General features: G+C 43.3%; 2 protein-coding genes across 3 annotated transcripts in view; both read right to left on the reverse strand.

The window, feature by feature from the left end:
* rassf7a (Ras association domain family member 7a) overlaps nt 1-5,705 on the reverse strand; it is a 29,250-nt gene extending 23,545 nt beyond the window's left edge. The window contains exon 1 of one of the 2 annotated variants that reach the window (XM_076138496.1): nt 5,627-5,705. The gene's annotated coding sequence lies outside the window, so the exon portion shown is untranslated. Of the gene's footprint in view, nt 1-2,538; nt 2,680-5,626 lie in introns of those variants that run through there. The other variant, XM_076138489.1, reaches the window with a different exon arrangement.
* Nucleotides 5,706-10,258: 4,553 nt separating this feature from the next.
* lrrc56 (leucine rich repeat containing 56) lies at nt 10,259-19,620 on the reverse strand. Its single transcript, XM_076138688.1, has 13 exons — nt 19,573-19,620; nt 19,226-19,382; nt 18,065-18,152; nt 17,544-17,604; nt 16,499-16,595; nt 15,973-16,170; nt 13,719-13,884; nt 13,408-13,629; nt 13,091-13,158; nt 12,220-12,362; nt 11,061-11,278; nt 10,623-10,971; nt 10,259-10,514 (listed from the first exon to the last, which is right to left on the reverse strand). Exons 2-13 carry the CDS (start codon nt 19,367-19,369, stop codon nt 10,352-10,354), a joined length of 1,917 nt encoding a protein of 638 aa, XP_075994803.1. The 5' UTR covers nt 19,370-19,382; nt 19,573-19,620; the 3' UTR covers nt 10,259-10,351.
* Nucleotides 19,621-20,245: the final 625 nt, after the last annotated feature.

Consider the following 20,245-nt stretch of genomic DNA (forward strand, 5'->3'; position numbering starts at 1 on the left):
AGAGAGAGAGAGAGAGAGAGAGAGAGAGAGAGAGAGAGAGAGAGAGAGAGAGAGAGGAGAGAGAGAGAGAGAGAGAGAGAGAGAGAGAGAGAGAGAGAGGAGAGGGAGAAGAGAGGGAGAAGCCGAGATGGATGATTTTGATCCCGGCAATAACAAAAGCAATAGGAGGCCGCACCGGATAGACAGGAAGTACGGGTTAGGTCACAGGAAGGGTGTCAGGTGGGTGCAGGTCTGAGGTCAGGGGTGGACAAAAAGCTTTGCTCGCCCCATAGAAACCAAAAGAGAGACTCCCGGGTGCTCACACTGGAATCCTCTCTCTCTCTGCATGCCACACACACTGCACTTTGCTTATCCCACAACATCTTGTTAAAACGGCTCCAGGAGTCTATATGATATGCTATTTGTTCAACATATAGACTAAACTGTCACTCTCAGCCTTCCCTCTGTTTATTTCACATTGTTTAGAACGCTGGTCCCTCTCTCTCCGAACGGGGAAGAGAAGGTATCCAAACACCTGCGGGAACGACGTTTGCGTTTGAAAGCTTTCACTGCACCGAGCCTGTCATCTCTCTGCTTCCGTGGCTTCCCCAGATCAAAGTATCGCTCGAGCTCTGGCCCAATACGCACACAAGACAGAGAACTATACGTACAAGAGGCATGATGACACCAATGCGTAATGAGCCTGGGTCCTTCTAATCATACCATCTATACAAAAAGGCTCCGTGAAGAGGTGGAAATGCAAAAAGGATTCACCCCAACGCCGCACTTGAAGACCTGTTGAATTTTAACAAGGCTAGTAAGACGCCCGTCACCATCTTAACAGGGCGGTGGAGGGTTTGAGTGCGTGCTAGAGTGGGTGTATGCATGAGGCTGAATTAATGACTTTGTGTGTGTGTGTGTGTGTGTGTGTGTGTGTGTGTGTGTGTGTGTGTGTGTGTGTGTGTGTGTGTGTGTGTGTGTGTGTGTGTGTGTGTGTGTGTGTGTGTGTGTGTGTGTGTGTGTGTGTGTGTGAATATGCTGGATTACTAATTAGCGCTTAGACAAAGGCCATATGTGTTTGGCAGCCTGTGCGTCTCTCCCACACTGCCTCATCCAAGTCAGTGTAACACCATCAGCAGGAATGCGCGGATTGCCGGGTCAGCAGCGGTGACATCATCGCGGCCTGTCAGGAGCGACAGCAAGATCCCGCTACGGCTTTTCTCTTCACTGCATCATGTCGTATGTAGCAAAAAAAAAAGGCAGTGGATCGATACCGTCCACTTAAGGTCTACTTCCTGTTCATCTCAAGAGTCTTCAGACCCACAAACAATTCATTCTTCCCCGGCGTTGGAGCCATTTTCTTAGACTGTGGTTTGTTAATTGAGTTTGTCAATATTGCGTAAAAGGAATTGCACCACCAACCCACAGGCTTTAAAACTAATCAAATCTGCCCGACAACAAATACCAACAGGCCTTTTTGAACTCAACCTGGTCCGTCATTTTAACGAGCTTTACTCAATGACAACACACAAGAGCTTCACCGTGACGAGACCCTTGGGTTTGTTTTGAACACTCCTAGGTCAACAGTCTTACGTAAATGGCTTGATTGTTTACAAGGATGCAAGAGTGTAGCCTTAGGGGAGGCAAACCTGGCGGAGCGACAGCAACCAGAGCAGGTAGAGTATAAGGAAAAACAGGGGTCAAGTGTGTCAGTGACAGATGCTAGAGAGAGAATGTCTTTGTTTGTTCGTGTGTGTGTTTGTGTGTGGCCCATGATCCTCCAGGTCATCAGGCAGAGTGCACCTGAAGGGAGCGCCCAAGCAAGTCCGCTTTTAGTGTTGCTACGGCAACGGGATACAGAAGGGACCACCTGGCTGAGGCAGAGGGCACCACTTCACGGTGGTTGCCATGTCAGGAGAAAAAAAAAAAGAAACGCAAAAAGTAAAGTGGCCTGATTCCCAAACACAGCCCGGTATTGTGTTTGTGTTTGTGCGGAGATGATCCGAGCAGAGAGCGGAGGGCGCACAGCTGTTGGAAGCTTTTATGAAACATAAAAAGGAGCACAGCGACTGAACTGCTCGACTTACAACACAGGGAGGGAGGGGGGGGGGGGACTTTTACTCTTACTGATAGCGTGTCCTGTGAGTCATAAAAACAAATTCTATGACGGAGTTCATCACCACCGTGGGATGAGTGCAGCACATTTGCCTCAGAGTGTTTTGAATGCTTAATACCACAAGATATGACAACATAGTGTCACCGCACTAAGCCAGCTTTTCCCCCAAGAAACAGATGTTACCATGGTGACAAAACCATCTGTAAGAGCGCTTGAGAAAACAACATGCATGACAAAAACTTATTTAAAGTTTACAATGATTAGCCACAGTTTAGTCGCTGTTGTTAACCACCTTCCCTGCTGACTTTAGGTCAATTTCACCACAACTAAAAAGCAATTTAGCCGCGTGATCAGCCATTAAAAACACACAAATAAAAGTGTAAACTCAGGAGAAAAGCCACGGCACTGAATCCTCAGCAAACAATGCCGTTTGTTTCACTCACCTCCCGCAGTCTAATGGTCTCTGGAACTGCCTGGCAGATGAAAAAGGAGAAGAGCGACAGGAGGAAGAGCGAGACAACCCTGTCACTGTCTGTGTCGTGCTTGAGCGCTACCTGATCCTCCACAGCCGGAGAGCGAGGGACGGAGGGAGGGAGGGAGAGAGAGAGGGAGTGAGCCATGTACAGCGTCAGAGCGGTGCAGGAGGGAGGGGGCAGCTGCAGAGAGAAGTGAAGTGGTGCCGCCATTCCCTGTCACCCTGGAAACCAACGCTCTTTTCAAAGAAAGCGGCCAATGGCAAACACCGGCAATTGTGTTCAGACAAAAAGTCACATGATTGCCAAAACACCACTCTCTATGAGGGGGTGAGGGGGTGGGGGGTGAGTGATCAAGAGAGAGAGAGAGAGCAAGAGAGAGAGACAAGGACAGACAGAGGGCAGTAGATAGATATCGACAGAGAAAGGAGAGGAAGAACAAGTAGATCATGGAGGGAACTTGGGTGTCGGACACGTCACCAAGTCTCACTCCGACCATGTCCCCTCCTTCCATGCTCAACTGGATGAATACTGGGCCAACAAGTTTCCATTCTACTCAAAACACACACGTGCACAGGCAGACTGGACACACACATCTCAGACAGGCTCAGTGCAACTTCATCTCAAGTAGTACATCTGGTCTGTTGATATGATTTAGGAGACCAGGCACAGGCGGTGCTCACGGGGCCAAACAAGGGCAACAGTTTTTCCACTTTCACCTTCTTAAAATAGACGTACCCAGGTCAAAGTCGGGCGAAATTCATTATGAAAGGCTAAATCAATTGTCTTTACAGCTGCCATTCAGAAAGAATACGCTCCAACTGTGTTTTAACTATTGATCCATGACTCGTTTCAGTTTATGGTTTTGTTTTATAAGCACCTGCATCTGCGTCACGGGTTTGGTTTACAACTGGAAAGGCAGACTTTGGAATATCGGACTCTATAAATGTGCGGTCTTGTCATTTGGCACCATGTCAGGATAGGGAACAAAACGACAGTGATGCTTCCCAGAGTAAATTCCGGACAGGGTGGTGAGATGGTGCCATCTACAGATGTTAGGCACCAGGTTATTACTCAGACTGAAATCATGCATCAGTCACTTTCCCGGCAGCGTGCACTCCAAACACAATCACCTGCCTTGTTATACATCACCTCAGAGCCTGTAAATTACCCTGCTTCAGCTACGAGACAGGGGTCTTTGTCAGAACAGAGTTTAATAGGAGAAAAGAGGCCAACTACGTCTCTGTGGTGAGGATGTGACAGGGAAGAAGATGAGCCATAACAAAGGCGGAGACAAAGGAGACAGTTTACAGGACATGGACAGAAAATGACACGTCTAAGCCTATAGTATTGATTTCTTTGCTACACAGCTAATGCAGAGGACTACTTGAGATGTAGAGATCCTGCATCAGCTTGTCAATTGTTAATGTGCAGATTCTGGCTCCGGGCTTAGGACAGATTCTTGGGATATTCTTCTGGATGGAACACGTATTGTGGAGATGAGGCCAAAACGTAAGTTTAGATGAAAGCAATTGGTTTGATGACGTGGAAGACTGAGTTATCAAAAATTATGAATCCAAGGCACGATCCAAGTGTCCTACCATGTTAGTTTGATGTAAACTAGACTCACCATCGGAATACCAGCAGGTTCTAGCTGTAAGATTAAGGCCGATATGCTGATCAGAGATTCACTTTGTAGATATTGAACAACAAACAAATAGAGTGAAAAGTTAATAGAATTAAAAAATATATTCAAAAGATCGGAGGAGCTGGTATAAGCAGAATAAGCAAAAGAAGGAAGAAAACGTAGTGTGGGAAAGTATGTTACTGTTTCATATCAACATACAAGGAAGTCAGAGTGAATAGGTACAAACAACAGACAAGGAAGTTGACACAATTGAGAAATAATAGAATACATAGAAGAGCAGTGAAGTATCGGTAACTATAAGATAAACAAAGTCACAAAATACACTTCCTGTATGTGTATATAGGGAACATAGGTACAGTACGTGTCATTGGAAGCCTGCTGTAGTTTGAGTGAAGTATTTCATCAGATTAGCTTTGTACCAATGTACTTGTAGTCATCAGTCATCAGGAAATAGATACAGGAAATCCAGATAATAGGATACAGAGAGAAAAACACAACCAAGACCAAAAATATAATGTTTTAAGACTTTGCATTAAACTAAGTTGATAAATTAAAATTAAAGTTGGTTTCATTTGATTCTGTCACATATAAGTGACAATGTGAAAAATAATTCCTTCCCAAGTGAGTTTTTATACTGCAATTTGTTTACAATGTCAAACTATTCCAAACATTCCGGCTAATATGCCACCTGAGTGAATGTCATAGCAGAGTCTGTACAAGAGTGGCATTTTATTTGCACTTGCATGACGATGATGCTGGTGGCTGATGACGTGCTTGCTACTGTTGACATTGACACACGATGGAATATTCAAGTATTCGATCACAAAATCATCTACGATTTATAAACAATTACTCACCCGCTGAGAGTTGTGTTAGCATAGCTGAAATGTTTAACGACACAATATTAATTACTTAACTATATTGCCCGATTCGATGTGGTGATATAAAAAGTAAGTTAGTTGTGAATTATGTTAAAGTCACTAAGAGTATATTGGGCCCATTAAAGCACATTCTATAACTTTTAAAAGCCAGTTAACGTTAGCCTGCTCTTAACCAAGGTTAGGGGTTATCTAGTTATCATGTTAACTGTGGGTGTGACTTGTTTTGTTTTTTTTTGAGACGGTAGATGTTGAAGACAGGAAGGTAATAGCTAATGTATTTAATTAACAGGCCAGTAGTAAAAGAAGACAGTAAAGCGATCTCATCTGCAGTTAATAAGTGAACCAGATGCTTTAAGGCTAAAGTCACCGCTAAGCGTGGTCACTCGTCACAACAGAACACCATGCAGGTGCAGCGGTTTGACCTGCACTTTTCTGATACTTGTTACTTAATGTACCGACGTGAGAGAAAAACACTTCGGTGTCACGTTACTCAGATAGAAACCATATAAACTCAAAAGTTGCAACTTACCACGTAGAGGTTGTTCTTGCAAGTCAGATCAGCCCAAGTCTTCATCACTGTTCATCTCCGTCCTTTGCCGTCAAACACTGACAAACAGGAAACAGAGAATGTTTAACTTCCGACCATTTCAAATTAAAATCCACGTAAAAAATAAGATCCGAAAAAGGAAATGCAAAATGCAAAAACAAATGTTTTTACTCTAAAATTAAAGTTTAGCTATCATATTCACATACCTTTGGCTTTATTCTTGTGAACTGACTTTATTATATTTTAGTTTGTTTTCCAGAGATAAAAACGTTATTTAAATTTCTTCAAGATACAAGATATCAACTCCAAAAAAAGAACAACCCAAATAGCTATTCCCCAACAATGACAAAATGACATCAGATGATTGAAAACACACAGACAATAAACTTTTTCCAGTTAGCAATTATTTACACATGCCTTCAGGAAGTCCCTGACGCACAGCATGTTGGCAATGAGCCCATTGTAATATTAATACCTTCAGCATTTGCTGCATAACTGAGATGGAAGATCTAATTTCTTTGACACAGGGACAGTCAATATAGTCAGAATCTTTTTGTTTGTTATGTAAAAACTGTTCTGTACCAATATGTATTATTTCAGACAATAGAGCATCTCAGCTATGTGATGAAGAACATATACAAGAAAAAGGTTGGAATAACATCAACAATAGTCCATTTTAAGGCTTGTCAGAGCTTGAACACACGTCTGAAAAATGTGATATATTGTGCAACAGTGATGAATGATCTATGACAATGTCTGAATTAAATAATGAGGGGAAAAAGTAGCATATTTTAAAATTACAGTTTATATAACAACCACTTTACTTCAATTGCTTAATCTAACAAAATTATCATCTAAAATAAATAATGGCATTTCCCAAACTAACAAACCATACTTATAGAATGACATGAGGTATTTCAGCATGGAGTGAAAGAAATGTGGCATTCCTCTGAGAGTTTAATTACATGGCTCCACCACAAAAACACATCTGAACAGGAGCGTGTTTACAGCAGCTGCTTGTACTTTGGTGTGTTGGAATAGATTATTAAGCATATAATTGAATCTCTTCGTGGAAGCGTTACAAGATATTGAAATATAAAATTGATGTAAGCAGTATTAGTAGGCTGGAGAAACAGGTTTCTTTCCTGGCCCTCAAGCATTTATTTTCCTCCTTCTCCTGTGCAGCAGGTAATCCTGGTGTCTCATGAGCACATAAATAGAATGAGCAAAAAAAGAAGTAACAGAATTATAAAATGTGGGCCAGAGAAGTGCTTTAAGGGTGTAAGCTTGTTTTTTTTATCTGGTTCTTTAGTACCTGTGAGTGTTGTATCTCAAAATAGCAAAAGTCTGCAAAAATCATTGATTATATGCAGGCTGTTTATCAATATGGTAGCAACAATTATCTGATAAATACTCTACAGGCTATATATACTGTATATACACTGATATGGGGGCTGCTGGTATTCACAGTAAGTAATTATGAAATGCATTTGCTTGTGTGCCAATCTTTAACAGCTCCAATAACTATTTTGTCATTGCATACAAATTCATTACCTAAGTATTATCAGATGACTTTGGATTCGTTCCAAAATATTGTAAGAATTGTAGAGGCGGATTTGTAATTAAATTTCTGTATTAGATAGATAGATAGACATTATTATGGACTATGTCTGCATTCAGTTGTAAAGGTGTCAAGATGAAAGTAAATTATACAGCCTGAAAACTTGCAGGGAATGGAATGTTCCTTCCGGCAGGATTCTGTGGTCTTCCTCACTGTACAAACAGCTTCTCCCGGGCTTGCCTCAACTTATACTGCAGGCATTTCCAGTTAGAGTGCCTGTCAGGAAAAGTGGCCTAAGTCAAGTCAAGTTTGCTCCTACAATAACACAAAAGTTATCTTTAATTTCCATGATGTAAGGTTGTTCTCTGTTTCAATAAATTTGGTGTTCATCAAGTTACAGCCGGGACATGCAGCCGTATTGCATGCTTTCTTGTTGCAGATCATTTTTGTGGAGAATGTAACCTGCACCCAATGTTATTCCAGGTCGACCTCAAATTTGAGAGAATTGTTTCCCAGGTAGTAGTAGACATTTCAGCCTTTGTCTGCTTGGTGCCTTTGAAGGCCACAGAGCTACTTGGTGAGGAAATGAACCATACTGTATGTTTCAGATCCAAAACCATGTATCTGACAGAAAGCATGGTTGACAGTTACAACTGGTAATATGAAAATGCAGTGTTGTGAAGCATTTGTATCGTTATCTCTGTTTACCAGATGCTCTTTGTGTTTAGGTCTACAAAACTATCACATTTCCCAGTCAACATAGCAGGTTTTTGTGTTTACAGTTATTAATTCAACCGGTATTGTTTCTGTGTTTTGCAACTGCCATGTTTGAACTTTCAACAGATTTTGATTCAACTTTTAATATGATTGATTTGGTTTTTGTCAGTCTTCCGTGATGAATGTTGACGTCTTAGTTCAGCAGTGCAACGCTGTGCTGTATTTGACAACAACAAATACAGCACATATACTGCCACCATACGGCCATGAGTCGTTATTGCATCTATGTCATCACACTCATGTCTGAACTCAGTGACACCTCTCAATACTCATGTTGAAGCTTTCAGCTAAATGCAAAAACTGCAACTTACTAAACTGCAACCGAAGAAAATGTATTCAAATATGAGATGTCACGGTTTTAATAGTTGATCAATCGTTTCAGTCATTTAATCTCAGTTACGAGGATGCACTCTACTTGTCTCAACTCTCTCTCTCTCTCTCTCTCTCTCTCTGAACTGCCATCCAAAAAGAAGCTGTACCGCTTCCTGACTAAGAGGTTGGCAGCCTGCAGGACTTGACAACCTGCAACTTCCATGACAGGTTGGCGGATTCTGTCTCTCTCCGTCTTTGTCTCTCTCTCTCAATGGTCATCCAAAAAGGATGTGGAAGTAGGCGGTTGAAACAAATCCTCCGACTGTTTCTGAGGCTGGATCAGGGACCCTGGACTGTCAATCACAACGGTCAATTACCAGCAGACAGCAGCTTCATAACCCGTGTTCACATCAGCTCAGTTTTATTGTCCATTCTAAATGCAGCATTCCCATTACAGTGTAAGATTTCAAGCCATGGTGTCTTGTGACTTGTTTTCATTCTATGGAAAGTAGAATTCAGTAGAAAAGCATCAGAGGCTGTGCATGGGACCAAAAACATGCACAAGGTTGAGCTGCAGTGCAAAATATGACCAGTGAATGTAAACAAATCTTCATCATGGCATAGGTAATTAACACAAATTAATATCATGACAATTTATCAGTCAGAAATTCTGCTGTAAACAATGCTGTGGTCAATCTGCCGGCACAAAACAAACTTTACAAACAGATAAAGAAAGAAATAACATAAAGAAATCCATATAATCTGAAATAGCGACATATGCCTGATTAATGCTTTGACTCTTCAACAACAAACAACACATAAAGAAGACAAATCCTACTGACTATTGCCTTCACTATCACACTAAACATGAACTATACTTTTAGAAGAAACCTGAGAGATAATTATGTGCTTTCATCACACTTGCTCCAGCAAAATAACAGAGAAGAGCAGAAGAATGCTTCACCTTGTCCAGATTAGGGCCTCCACCTCATTTTGACCACCTGTGAGAAGGATCCCTTACTGAGAAATGACAAGGCTATGCATGGAGAGTAGATGGGACTCTACTTACACACACTACTTTGCTCCATTTGCCTCCATCTGTGACTGGAGAGGAAAGAGCAACACTGACAAATGAACCAGCCATGTAAAAGAAGATGGCAAAACAGCCTATGATCAGAACAGGAACACCATGGAGGGATGTGCTGAAAGCTGATGATTAGAAATACGCACACACACACTCACACACTCACACACACACACGTCCCCGTGTCTGGCGCGTGCATCTCTTCACGTATCAGCTTCCCAAAGTTTAAATGACAGCCTGTACTTTGTTGCTTTGATTCCTTTATGTGTGTCCTGTTTTGTAGTACGGGGCTGAAACATCTATGACAGACTCAAAGGAAGCGTTGTCTGATGTGAGCGCTATGGTGTCTTCTGTTTGTCAGGTATCAACGCACAAGATCAGACAAGCTTGGAAACGCTAGCGAGGTGGCTGATCCTGTGTAATGGAATTCCAAGTGAAGATGAGCGTGACAACTTCACAAGAATCCGCTACTCTACTTCTTCATTTTACATCTTTGAGAAGAAAATTCATTATGCATGCAGGCGAGCTCTCTCTCTGATTTTTGGCTCCCCGTGTGTCCAGGGGGGGAAAGAAACAAGTCGCCTCGCAAACAATTGGATATTATAGCTAGAACATGATTAATTACTTGGCTTGTATTGGTATTTGTGTTGCCCTTCAGTCAATTCACCATGAAACCTTCTTCTTCTGTATTCTTCTTGGCTCATATTACTTTATGTATGTATAATGTAAACCACCTCTTACTTCTAATGCTAATGCCGCCTTTGATGTGCTTACACAGGCAGCTGAATTTCAAAGCGGCGGCTTCAAACATTGTGTTCTCATCAAGGAGATTGAGGCAATGGGTTGAAATGTTTTGATTGGAGGTTGAGAGATGGCACCCTCAAGTGGCAGAATGAGGTTCTTACACCTTTGTTGTACCTGCTCGTCACATTTTTGAGGATTTCGGTCAAACTGTCAGAGTTCTGTTCACGTCTCAGTCTGGATGGGAGCTCCCTGTGTGAGGTTGGACCTTTTGGTGCTGGTGATGTTTCTGTAGAGCTGCGCTGGCCGTACGAGGGCGAGTGATTGACGGTCTGTCCAGGAGTTTGGACGTTGGATGCTTGGTCCTGGGCTGTAAACTCGATACGTCTTCAACACTGAAAGACAATGCAAACATCCGGTTTACTTCAAACCCTTACACGGCGTCACTGCATTAAGAATATGAACTGAATGGTTTAGTAACAAAACCGGTGATCATAACATACCATTGATCCGTGAGCTTTGTACTGAAGGTTCTGGCTGTAGGTTGGTGTGATGCATCTGTTGAACGAGGCGTCATGGGGTCTGCAGGCCACTTGGTCACCTGCTGGACCCTTTGTAGTTCGTCTGTGTCTGCTCTGGCTGTAGCTGCCACAAGGGGGCGCTCTATGGAGATGGCCCCACCTGAGGGCTCTGCATTGACCTGCCTGAGTCGAAGCCTGCGTGCACGGATCCCTGGCGGCCTGCAGTTACCTGTAGCAGGAGCGTTCAGTGGAGGGAGAGGGGACGGCGTAGTGTCTGGGGACAGGGACAGTCGAGCCAATTCGGGGGCTAAGATGTCTCTATGAGGCGGGTCTGGACACAAACAAACAAAAACCATCAATCACAAGTGAGATCAGTCACAGCTAAGCAAAGTTATTTATGTTCATTCTCCAATTATTCACCTGGGGAAAGAGACTGGGAAGAAGAACCTGGCCAGGCAGCGTCAACCTGCTTTGCATCTCCATGTTCTTCACCACTGCTGTCGCTCTTCATAACACCAAGGCCTGTTTCATCTTCATCTTCATCAACCCCGCCTTCGTCGTCCTCATCCTCTTCCTCCTTGCTGTGCTGAATAACAAGGACCTGTGGCAATTTTTCTCTCTCTATGGCCTGGAGACGCCTGAAGAACAACGTGAACAATGTACTTATTTCTTTCCAAATAACAGGATTGAGATGGAGATTTGACAACACACTGAAAGCCTTTAAAGATCTTGAGTTACTGCACTAAGAGTCTATGTTGCATGGTCTAGTCTCGTGGGATCGGTTGTCATCGCAAGATTAAGATTTATCATCCTTGATACTACAGCGTGTTATAGTTTGATGGTGGAAAACCAGCATCAGTAACGCAGCAGCGGTGCTTCGGCATCATCGCCTTAATGACGACGCACATCGCTGCAATTTCCAGCAGTTACTGCCTGGGATAGACAACTCACAACTCACATCTCACAAATAAACCTTGTGCCTTTTATGTGGAAAAAATCTGGATATGGAGCAGAGACTGGAGTCAGACTGAGCCGGGAAAATAAAGTGCAATAAAAACCAGGAGGGAACGCTGGATGACAGAAATGATCTCTATAAGATTTCACTGCACTGCACTTTTGGGGGCAGCTGTCTGTCTGTCTGCACTTCCTAATTATCTGATGCAGTGCTAAATCAAATGTATTCTCACTCTAGTTCTTCAAGGGTTGGCGGCAAAAATGTAGATAGATAGTGTAGATCTAGACTCTACACACCCACAGTGTCCTGGATACACACCTGATGGTTCACCTGATGGCTCATACACATACAACCCACGCAGCTCATTCTTCTTGAGTTAACCCCACTTTCAATGCTTGTTACCATCTGTTGCTATGGTGATACGGCGAAGTGAAGTGTGCTCTCACATAATATTGAGTCTCCGATCGGCGGTAGTGTGTTTCCGTGACTGTAATGACGGCGGTGTGTTTCCAGCTCAAACAGGGGAAAGTGGGGGGCGAGAGAGAGAGAGGGGGAGAGAGAGAGAGAGAGAGAGAGAGAGAGAGAGAGAGAGAGAGAGAGAGAGAGAGAGAGAGAGGTTAGTACCTGCTGTTTTGCTCCCTCCAAGCTTTAAGCTCAGCAAACACATCACCGCGCTCTCTGGTGTCAGGCTCCTCGATGTCATAGGAGTGTTCCGGGACATGGATGGGCAGGTAACAAGGGGTGAATGTTGATGTGGTGGGTGCCGTCTATAAAAAGAGAAAGGAAGCTACATGAAAGATATGCAGTGTTTTGGGGAAGCTTTTGCGAGGCTACACCGCTACTTGCTACAGGAAGTGAGGAAGCTGAGCTGAACTGTCAAACTGCTCAAGAAAGTAGTAAAGTTAATAGTTAATAGCTAATCCTCAACATTACCCCATATGGATATGGGGTACAGAATGTGTGTGTCAGAGGAAGAGGTATAGACTGAAGAGGAGGGGAGAGTCAGAAGACATTGAGTGACACCAGCTGTGTGTACAGGCAGACATGACAGATCACATTATGTTAGCAGTGAAAGCTCCATCTGTCAGCTCCTCTCTGACACAGCTGCACTAAACTTCCCAACTCTCCGTTCCCTCGTGTCCCCCCGTGTCCTCCCGTGTCCTCCCGTGTCCTCCCGACACCCTGCCTGTCCTCAAAAACCTCCTGTCCTCCCACTAAATAATTTGTAATCTGTAATCTGTTTAGACGGACACGACATTAAAGAGATGAGCTGCTTGTGCCAGGCGTAATTTCATAACAGCCTGTCACAACTCATCAAATCCTCCGGGCCTTTCAGACAGCACTAAATACTCGACATACACCAAAGTAATGAAGAACAAATGATAGATTAGTGTGGGAAGTGATTCGTGAAGATACATTTTAAATGGAAAACGTTCTGTACATGAATTTAAGGACTTCTTCTTAAGGACTTTCTTTTCTGACACGCACCACATACCTTCAACTTTTCTCTCCTGGCTCTGATAGCCTTGACTGGGTTTCCACAGAATAGGTTATTTCCAGCTCCTTCAAAAAAGAACACAAGTGTTTTCTGATATATAAAATCCTACTGGTGGCACTGTTGAGCAACGATTATGGGTGAGAATGTGTTCAAGACCAGGGTGAGGCTGATAGGCTATAAAGAAACTGTTATGAGGTCAACTAAACAGAAGATAAAGCAAAAAGAGCAAGGGGTTAATGATGTGATTAAAGTGAGATGAGGAGGAGCTCGCTGGAGAGACATCAGGGTGAAGAGCAGCCTCTAAAGTGCCTAACCGTGAGTCAGAATGCTGGTTTCCGCTGCTGCTGGATCAGAGTCTGTAAAACCAGGTCCTGATCCAGGAGGGGAGAATATTCCGGGTCTGGCTGACCTAGGTCTGGACCCGCTGAGAGGTCTAAAGCCTGTAGAGGAGAAGGCTGAGCTCAGGGAGGGGCTGGAGGTCAGGCGCCTAGCAGAGCTGGGTCTGTTGTAAGGCCTCGCGTCGTCTGCTGTCTCCTCTACAGAGACACACATCAAGGAAAAGCTTGGATTTGGAGTTAACATACAGCAGAACAACACTGGTGCACACACACACGTTATTCATTACCAGTCTGAGTGTAGTTGTTGTCTCTTATGGAGTCTAGGACCACAGCCCATTCCTCTCCCATGGTGCTACTGCAGCTCGGCCTGTCTTCCTCCACCCTCACATTGTCTAGGTAACGCAGCTGAGGGATCAGCTCCCTCACTGCAGCCCGATAGCTGTACAGCCCCGTCTGGGTGCGGCGGAAAGGAGAAGGAGTGCAGGTAAGGGGACAGAAACAGAGAGAGGGAGAGAGAGAGAGGGAGCAGAGAAAAGAGACAAATGTTGGGAAGATTGGAGAGATGGAGAGCAAAATGGAGAGAGGGAGAGGATGCGTTATTAGATAGAAGCAACATGACACCGGTTAAAGAAGGCTGTGGTGTAGTGCAGCGGCGCAGGAACAGTAACCTCTTAAAAATAAACTGACAATTATAGCTATGATGTATTTCCTGAGTCTTGCACAAATACGTCTTTTTGAGGAGTAAACTAAATTATGGCTAATGGTTGAACGCTGCTTAATGCTTGGTTTTGGGGCTTGGTCTCAACTCTAGTGACCCTTTTTGTGAATCTACAGAACTTCTGAACGAGGAGACAAAATAACATTGAGGCTACGCAGGTTAATAACTGATTGTTAGTAAAGGCTATGGCGTGCACTTTGCACCGATGCGTAGGCTTTTATCAGCGCACACACAGAGAGCGGAGAGAGTCCAGTAATTCAGAGTGCTACTGAGAGAGATCAAATTATTGCTGGACACTCCTGCCCTTCACCAAACCACACAGATGGAGTGAATGAGAAAGAGTGAAAGATGCTGGCAGGGAGGAAAGGAAGGAGAAAGAAGAGAGAGGAGAATGAGGGCTGGCTAAGGGGAAGTGAGCGGATGTGTGTGTGTGTGTGTGTGTGTGTGTCTGTGTGTGTGTGTGTGTGTGTGTGTGCGCGTGTGTGTGTGAGAGATGGAAAGAGAGAAAGCAGGAGGAGTGAATGTTTGGCAGGAGAGCAAACCCAGAACCCCTCAGTCACTACAAAGAGCAATCCTAATGCATATTCAGCTCAGCATCTCCCCTCATTGGCCTAGTTTCCTAATTAATGCTCTGCTGGTGGGTGTAAATAAACACATTCACAGTGCCCCCCCCCCCCCCCCCCCCCCCCCAAAAAAAAAAAAAACTCCCAGTACACTGTGTCTCAAATCAGCTGAAGGCAGAGAGGCAGCCGCCATTGTACGTATCAGTATCAATGACCTCATGTACATTATATTAGCATGTGATTCAATTTCCCCTGAGTTTTAAATATCAACTGTGCGATAAAACGCTGCAGTTGTGCCATTGTATCTGTACAGAAGTGTGTGTGTGTGTGTGTGTGTGTGTGTGTGTGTGTGTGTGTGTGTGTGTGTTGAAGATCCAGATAGAGTGGTGAGATCACAAATGTATGTTCCTGTCTCAGAATCCAGTAATTACATTTTTTGTCATTGTCTGGAGACTCCTAACAGCAGACTAGAAGAGAAGAGACACCTAACAATTTGCATGTGCGAGTTGGCATCTGCAGCGTCGTCTGAATCCAGTGTTTCCTTCTCAGGACCTCTGCCCGGCTCATTGCTCGCCCCAAAAAGTCCCAAAGAACAGCAGAATGTCCAGGACACTTGGGTCTGTTTTGTTTTCCAATCCCACCCAGGTTTTCTGTGTTTCCTCGCTCTCCTGTTCCAGCATATGTCTGTTTAACTGAGCTACTTCTCTGTAAGCCTAAGGCCAAGCCCCAAACGCCACAATCTATGCTCTGCTGCTGTAAACCAAGCTGCCTGTAGAGATGTAGAACCACATTTCTACATCTCTACACTCTTATTTCTGTCAGTGTACCATCACAAAACATCTATAAGAACTTATTTCCTTATTTCTTTGCTACTTCTCAGTGATAAACAGGATATTTAGTGAAACTATTGCAAGGTCGCAGTGGCTCTGATCATCCACAAACACACACACACACAAATTCCCCTTATATCCCCCTGTCCAAGTCCAAAGGGATACGTGACATTTGTAGCTAATTTTGGCTGTCACTGATGTCTCCAATTCCACTACATTTCAATTGGAACAAAGCTTAAAATGTCTGTGTCTGCAGAAAAACAAAGTATAGACGAGGTCCCAGACAAAGACAAAGGACAGACAAATGGATCTGGTATCTCCAGATCTGATAACCTTAAGATTTGGAGTTAAAACCTGATCTGCGGAGGATGCTAAAGGATTATTAAGCACAAACATAGATGTCTGCTCTTAAAATGAAGCAGAATATTACCTGGCCGGCTGCAGGGTTTGGGCACACACACACCGGGTTTCCCTCCAGGTTGAGTGTCTGGAGTTTGCCACACAACCCCAGATATTTCACCTGGACCAGGTCGTCCACATCATTCCCCTCCAGATCCAGGACCTGCAGATTCTCCAGCATGCCAACGTGACTCAGGTCTGAGACACTGTTATAGGCCACATACAACTCCTGGAAAAAGAAACAGGATGCAATTACAGGAAGGGAAACAGTAAGAGATGGGGAGAAGAAGAAGAAAACTGCTATGACAAATACAGTTATAGGCTGGCAGAAAAAGAACTCAAATAAAGGCAGTTGAAGGAAAAACAGACAGCTAGATCATAGTAACAGCTTTCAATGTGTCGTGAGTGGATAACCATGTGTGACAGAGGGAAATCAAATTGTACAGTTGTGCTTATATGAGTGAAAGTACATTGACTTTGCCCCCCTCTCTCTTGAAACTACATTTGGGTTGTGGAATCCTTTCTCCACACATCCATCTGCAACCAATTAGGTTTACCTTGAGAGAAGAAAAACTCAAAATGCCATCTAGCTCTTGCAGGCGGCAGTGAGACATCCAGAGCACCTGCAGGTGGGAGAGGGCGTTTCCCACGTCTCTGTGGAGACACAACAACACCGGCTTAATTTAGAGGTGGAGGAGGAAGTTGCAAAGCGCCATGAATCAGAAAAAAGGCTATTAAGTCCCTGCTGCTAGTCGCTCCTTTCTCTTCCTGAATAAACAGGTTTCTCTTTCGCCTCCCACATGACTCCAAAAGCTCCCATGCACACATCACCCTCACCCCTACAGCCTCACCACAGCCACCAGAGCAGGAAACGCTATCAGAGGCAGAGCACATCCGGCTGATCCTTCTCCGCTCCTGGTCGGGGAGGAGAAGCACCCTCTCTTTCTCTTTGAGCTCTCTTATCCTTTCAGCAGCCTCTCAACAAAAATCCTCTCCTGATGTAGCACGCTATAGGAATGATTGAGTATGTATGTGTGTTTAAGTGTGTGACCCATAATGGAAGTTTATAGCTTTCCTTTTATCCAATACTGATGACAGCTCCAGCATTCAGTGGATCTCTAACCCAAGGTAGTACTTCTGTGGCTTTCTGCTTTACAAGCACTGACATGCAACTTCTATACCGGAAGATTCTATTGGTCCCAGTTGGCCAGCTTTGTTAGAGGAAGATCAGAGCCCTACACCTGTACTGGAAGCATATCAGGAACAGATCCCATGACCTCTGACACCCCCCTTCTCTGCTTCAAAGTACTGGCATTTAAAGGCTTTCCTGGTCTCTTGTTAAAGGGAAGAGTGAAGCACATGAGGTCATCATTGCCTGGGACTGTTGCTTTGTTTTTTAAAAGCTGTTAATTCCATCACAAAATTCAGTTTTGTTTCACACATAATTTCACATTTGGTTTCTGTATTTGTAGCCGGACAGGTTTCGGTATTATTCCACACAATGAGAGAGAGTGTGTGTGTGTGGGCTTGTAGGAGGCGGCTGCTTGCCAAGAGATTACAACAAGAGACAAAGATAGCAGATGTGTTACACATTACACTCACCTGACTGACAACAACACGCTGTTGTTCAACTTGAGCTGTACCAGGTTGGGCAAGTAGACACCTACAAGATGATCAGATAAAGACAAGGCATAATTTAATCCTCATCCAAGTTTCAAAGTGTAATTGTTAAAAGAACGGGAATTTATACAGGTGAGCCAGGCATGATTCACCCGTGCACAGACAATGTTCCATCATGCCCGCACTTGTTATGCAATCTAGGATTTTTGTGAGAACAAACATGAGCGCAATGGAGATGTTCCTCCATCATTATCAGTCATCTTACTCTGTGAAAGGCACATCTAGTACAGATCATTTGTGTCATACAGCATATGGACTCTCGTGTAATAGTTCTGGTTTATAACTGTCTGTGTAGTGTGGATAGAAATGACAAATCAATACACAAAAGCTATCAGTGAGCTCAAACGAATATGCACAGGAATAAAGTACATGTGTCAATGACGGTAAAGATACTGACTCATGATGAATCACTTTTTTTTTTCAAACCTGAATTTTCCTCTTACCAAAGTTGCCCAGTGTGTCTTCTCGTGTGTCCACACAGAGCTCCAATGAGGTCACCTGAGAAAGGTCCTGAGTTCCACACAGCGATTCCTTAAAGCAACAGGAAAGATCTCGGTCACACTACTTTATTCTGCCTGTATTCAAAATACCAGTTACCGCACATCATTTCATTTTATTCATCCTAACATATCCCTGTGTATTCTGTTGTAACGTGAAGCCTGTGAAATGAATCGTTCTGCCCACCTCACCTTGAAAAAGCAATGTTCCCTGCATGTGCTCACTGAACAAGAGAGCGGAGAATTTATTGGACAGATTTTGTGGTGTATTGTCTTTGAAAACCACAGCCTGCCTGATACTAACACCACAGATGATTATGGATGGGAAGTGTTTGTGCTGCAAGCCTTTTGGCGCACTCTAATCAGAACAAAGCACATGCACCACAGATAAATCACACCATTCCCCAATAGCTTAATGGCCGTGTCTCCTACCTCTCCTGGCTGAGATCAACACCATTGCAAAGCCGGGTAATATCTGCAAAAGCTACGGAAAAAGCTTGTGATTTATTCTAACTCGATGAAAAATACTCTTTCTTCTCATTTAATGTGGCTTTCATTGCCACCTAAAAACCCGATGTTGGAGTCCTTTCTATGAAAACCTAGTATGGAAGCATTTGTGTCATTCTGCTTTCCATAGCCTTTTTTTCATTAGACGGACATCATTTTCTAATAATAAACTAGACATTTCCATCACTAATACACAGAAATGTTGGCAAAGTGAATTCACATGTGACAATTCTAGATTTCTACCGCAACAATCTTAAATTTAATCTTTTTAAGACAGAAAATGTTACACACAGAATATTTAATTTTCCTAAAAGAAGAAATGTAATACTATCACCTCTATTCAATAGCTGGAATTTCAGTGGTGAAGATAAATGTGCACTTCACCTATAGTAATACATTCATAATAATAAAAACATTCCATAACATGCACACTGTACATTTTACTCTCCGGATCCTCTGCAAATGCTGTTTACATACACAAAAATACAACCAAGTAGCAATCCTAGACTTTAAATCAGAGAGCCTTTGAAAATAGCCTGATACACAAGAGTCAAATACAGAGAATGCAGAATGGTGTTGTTGTTGGGTGGAAGAACTTACCAGTGTCTTTGGACTGAGACAAAGCTTCGCAGATCGTTGTATGGTTGGAGTTGGATTAATGGGTCCTGATCCCGACAGCTCGGTCACCAGAACCCGGGCGGTAACAGGCCGGACCTGCCTGGGCTCGGAGCCACAACAACTCATCTCTCACTGCTACCTGAAATCGATGATTACAAAAGAAGCATACGAAAAAATAAGTTGGATTTCTAAGTAGGTGGTTATCGTTTCGCATTAACAGCATATTCTTTGACATATTGATTTTTAACTACAGAATGTAGTCAGTTCGTATTTCGCCCGAAGCTAATTACAACTTTTTCCCGGAACGAAATGTAACGTAGTAGTTTTACCTTGATAATATTATGTCTAGCGCAGCTGCCTGCAGTCTAAAGAATAACACATACGAGTTGCTCATGCTAACAAAAGTTTGCTTGACAACCATTGCTAACTTCCTGGATACGGAGCTGAGAGACGCTTTGCACCCTGGGATATGAAGTGTACTTATGTATAGAAACCAGTTGTTTTCGTGTAAATTCACATCAAAAAGGCCTGCTACGTCTTGAATCATTAAAACATATACATGGATTCGAAGAACAATATTAATATTCATGGTTGTGACTTTGTTGTCTACATGGATAAAAGTTTACATAACATTTACATAAAAAGAAACTTGTTGTTACTCCTAAATTCAAGGGATAGTCAGCATAACAATTAGCCTAATGTTATTCATTCGTATTGTTTCGAGTGTAACCAACGCCTACGTTCTACTCTCTCCTTTATGACACGCCTGCTACCAAATGTTTGCAATAAATTATAATAATTCAAAATTTAACTCTGTAACAACAATTATCGGTGGTCCATTAACGTTTAAAAAACACTTTTATAATATAGTTAGCACTTTCTGTCGCCTAAATCCCGGTGTTTTTCCTCTGCATTCCTGGCGGGATACTTTTTAGGGACGACACCTCCGAATAAATCCGACAGTACATGAATGCAACAGTAACGTTCAGGGTAACTGGGCGT

This window comes from Genypterus blacodes, unplaced genomic scaffold (genome assembly GCF_046128005.1).
Source record: "Genypterus blacodes isolate CSIRO-AG114 ecotype Tasmania unplaced genomic scaffold, CSIRO-AGI_Gbla_v1 ptg000015l_1, whole genome shotgun sequence".
Classification (NCBI taxonomy): domain Eukaryota; kingdom Metazoa; phylum Chordata; class Actinopteri; order Ophidiiformes; family Ophidiidae; genus Genypterus; species Genypterus blacodes.

Excerpts from the sequence above, each read along its gene's own strand:
- lrrc56 (XM_076138688.1), bottom strand. The coding sequence starts at position 19,369 with ATGAGTTGTTGTGGCTCCGAGCCCAGGCAGGTCCGGCCTGTTACCGCC. Across the intron at positions 16,171-16,498 it reads TGAGTTTTTCTTCTCTCAAG|GAGTTGTATGTGGCCTATAA; the intron begins GTAAACCTAATT and ends TTCTTTTTCCAG. Across the intron at positions 13,159-13,407 it reads AACCAGCATTCTGACTCACG|GAGCTGGAAATAACCTATTC; the intron begins GTTAGGCACTTT and ends TCTTTTTTGAAG.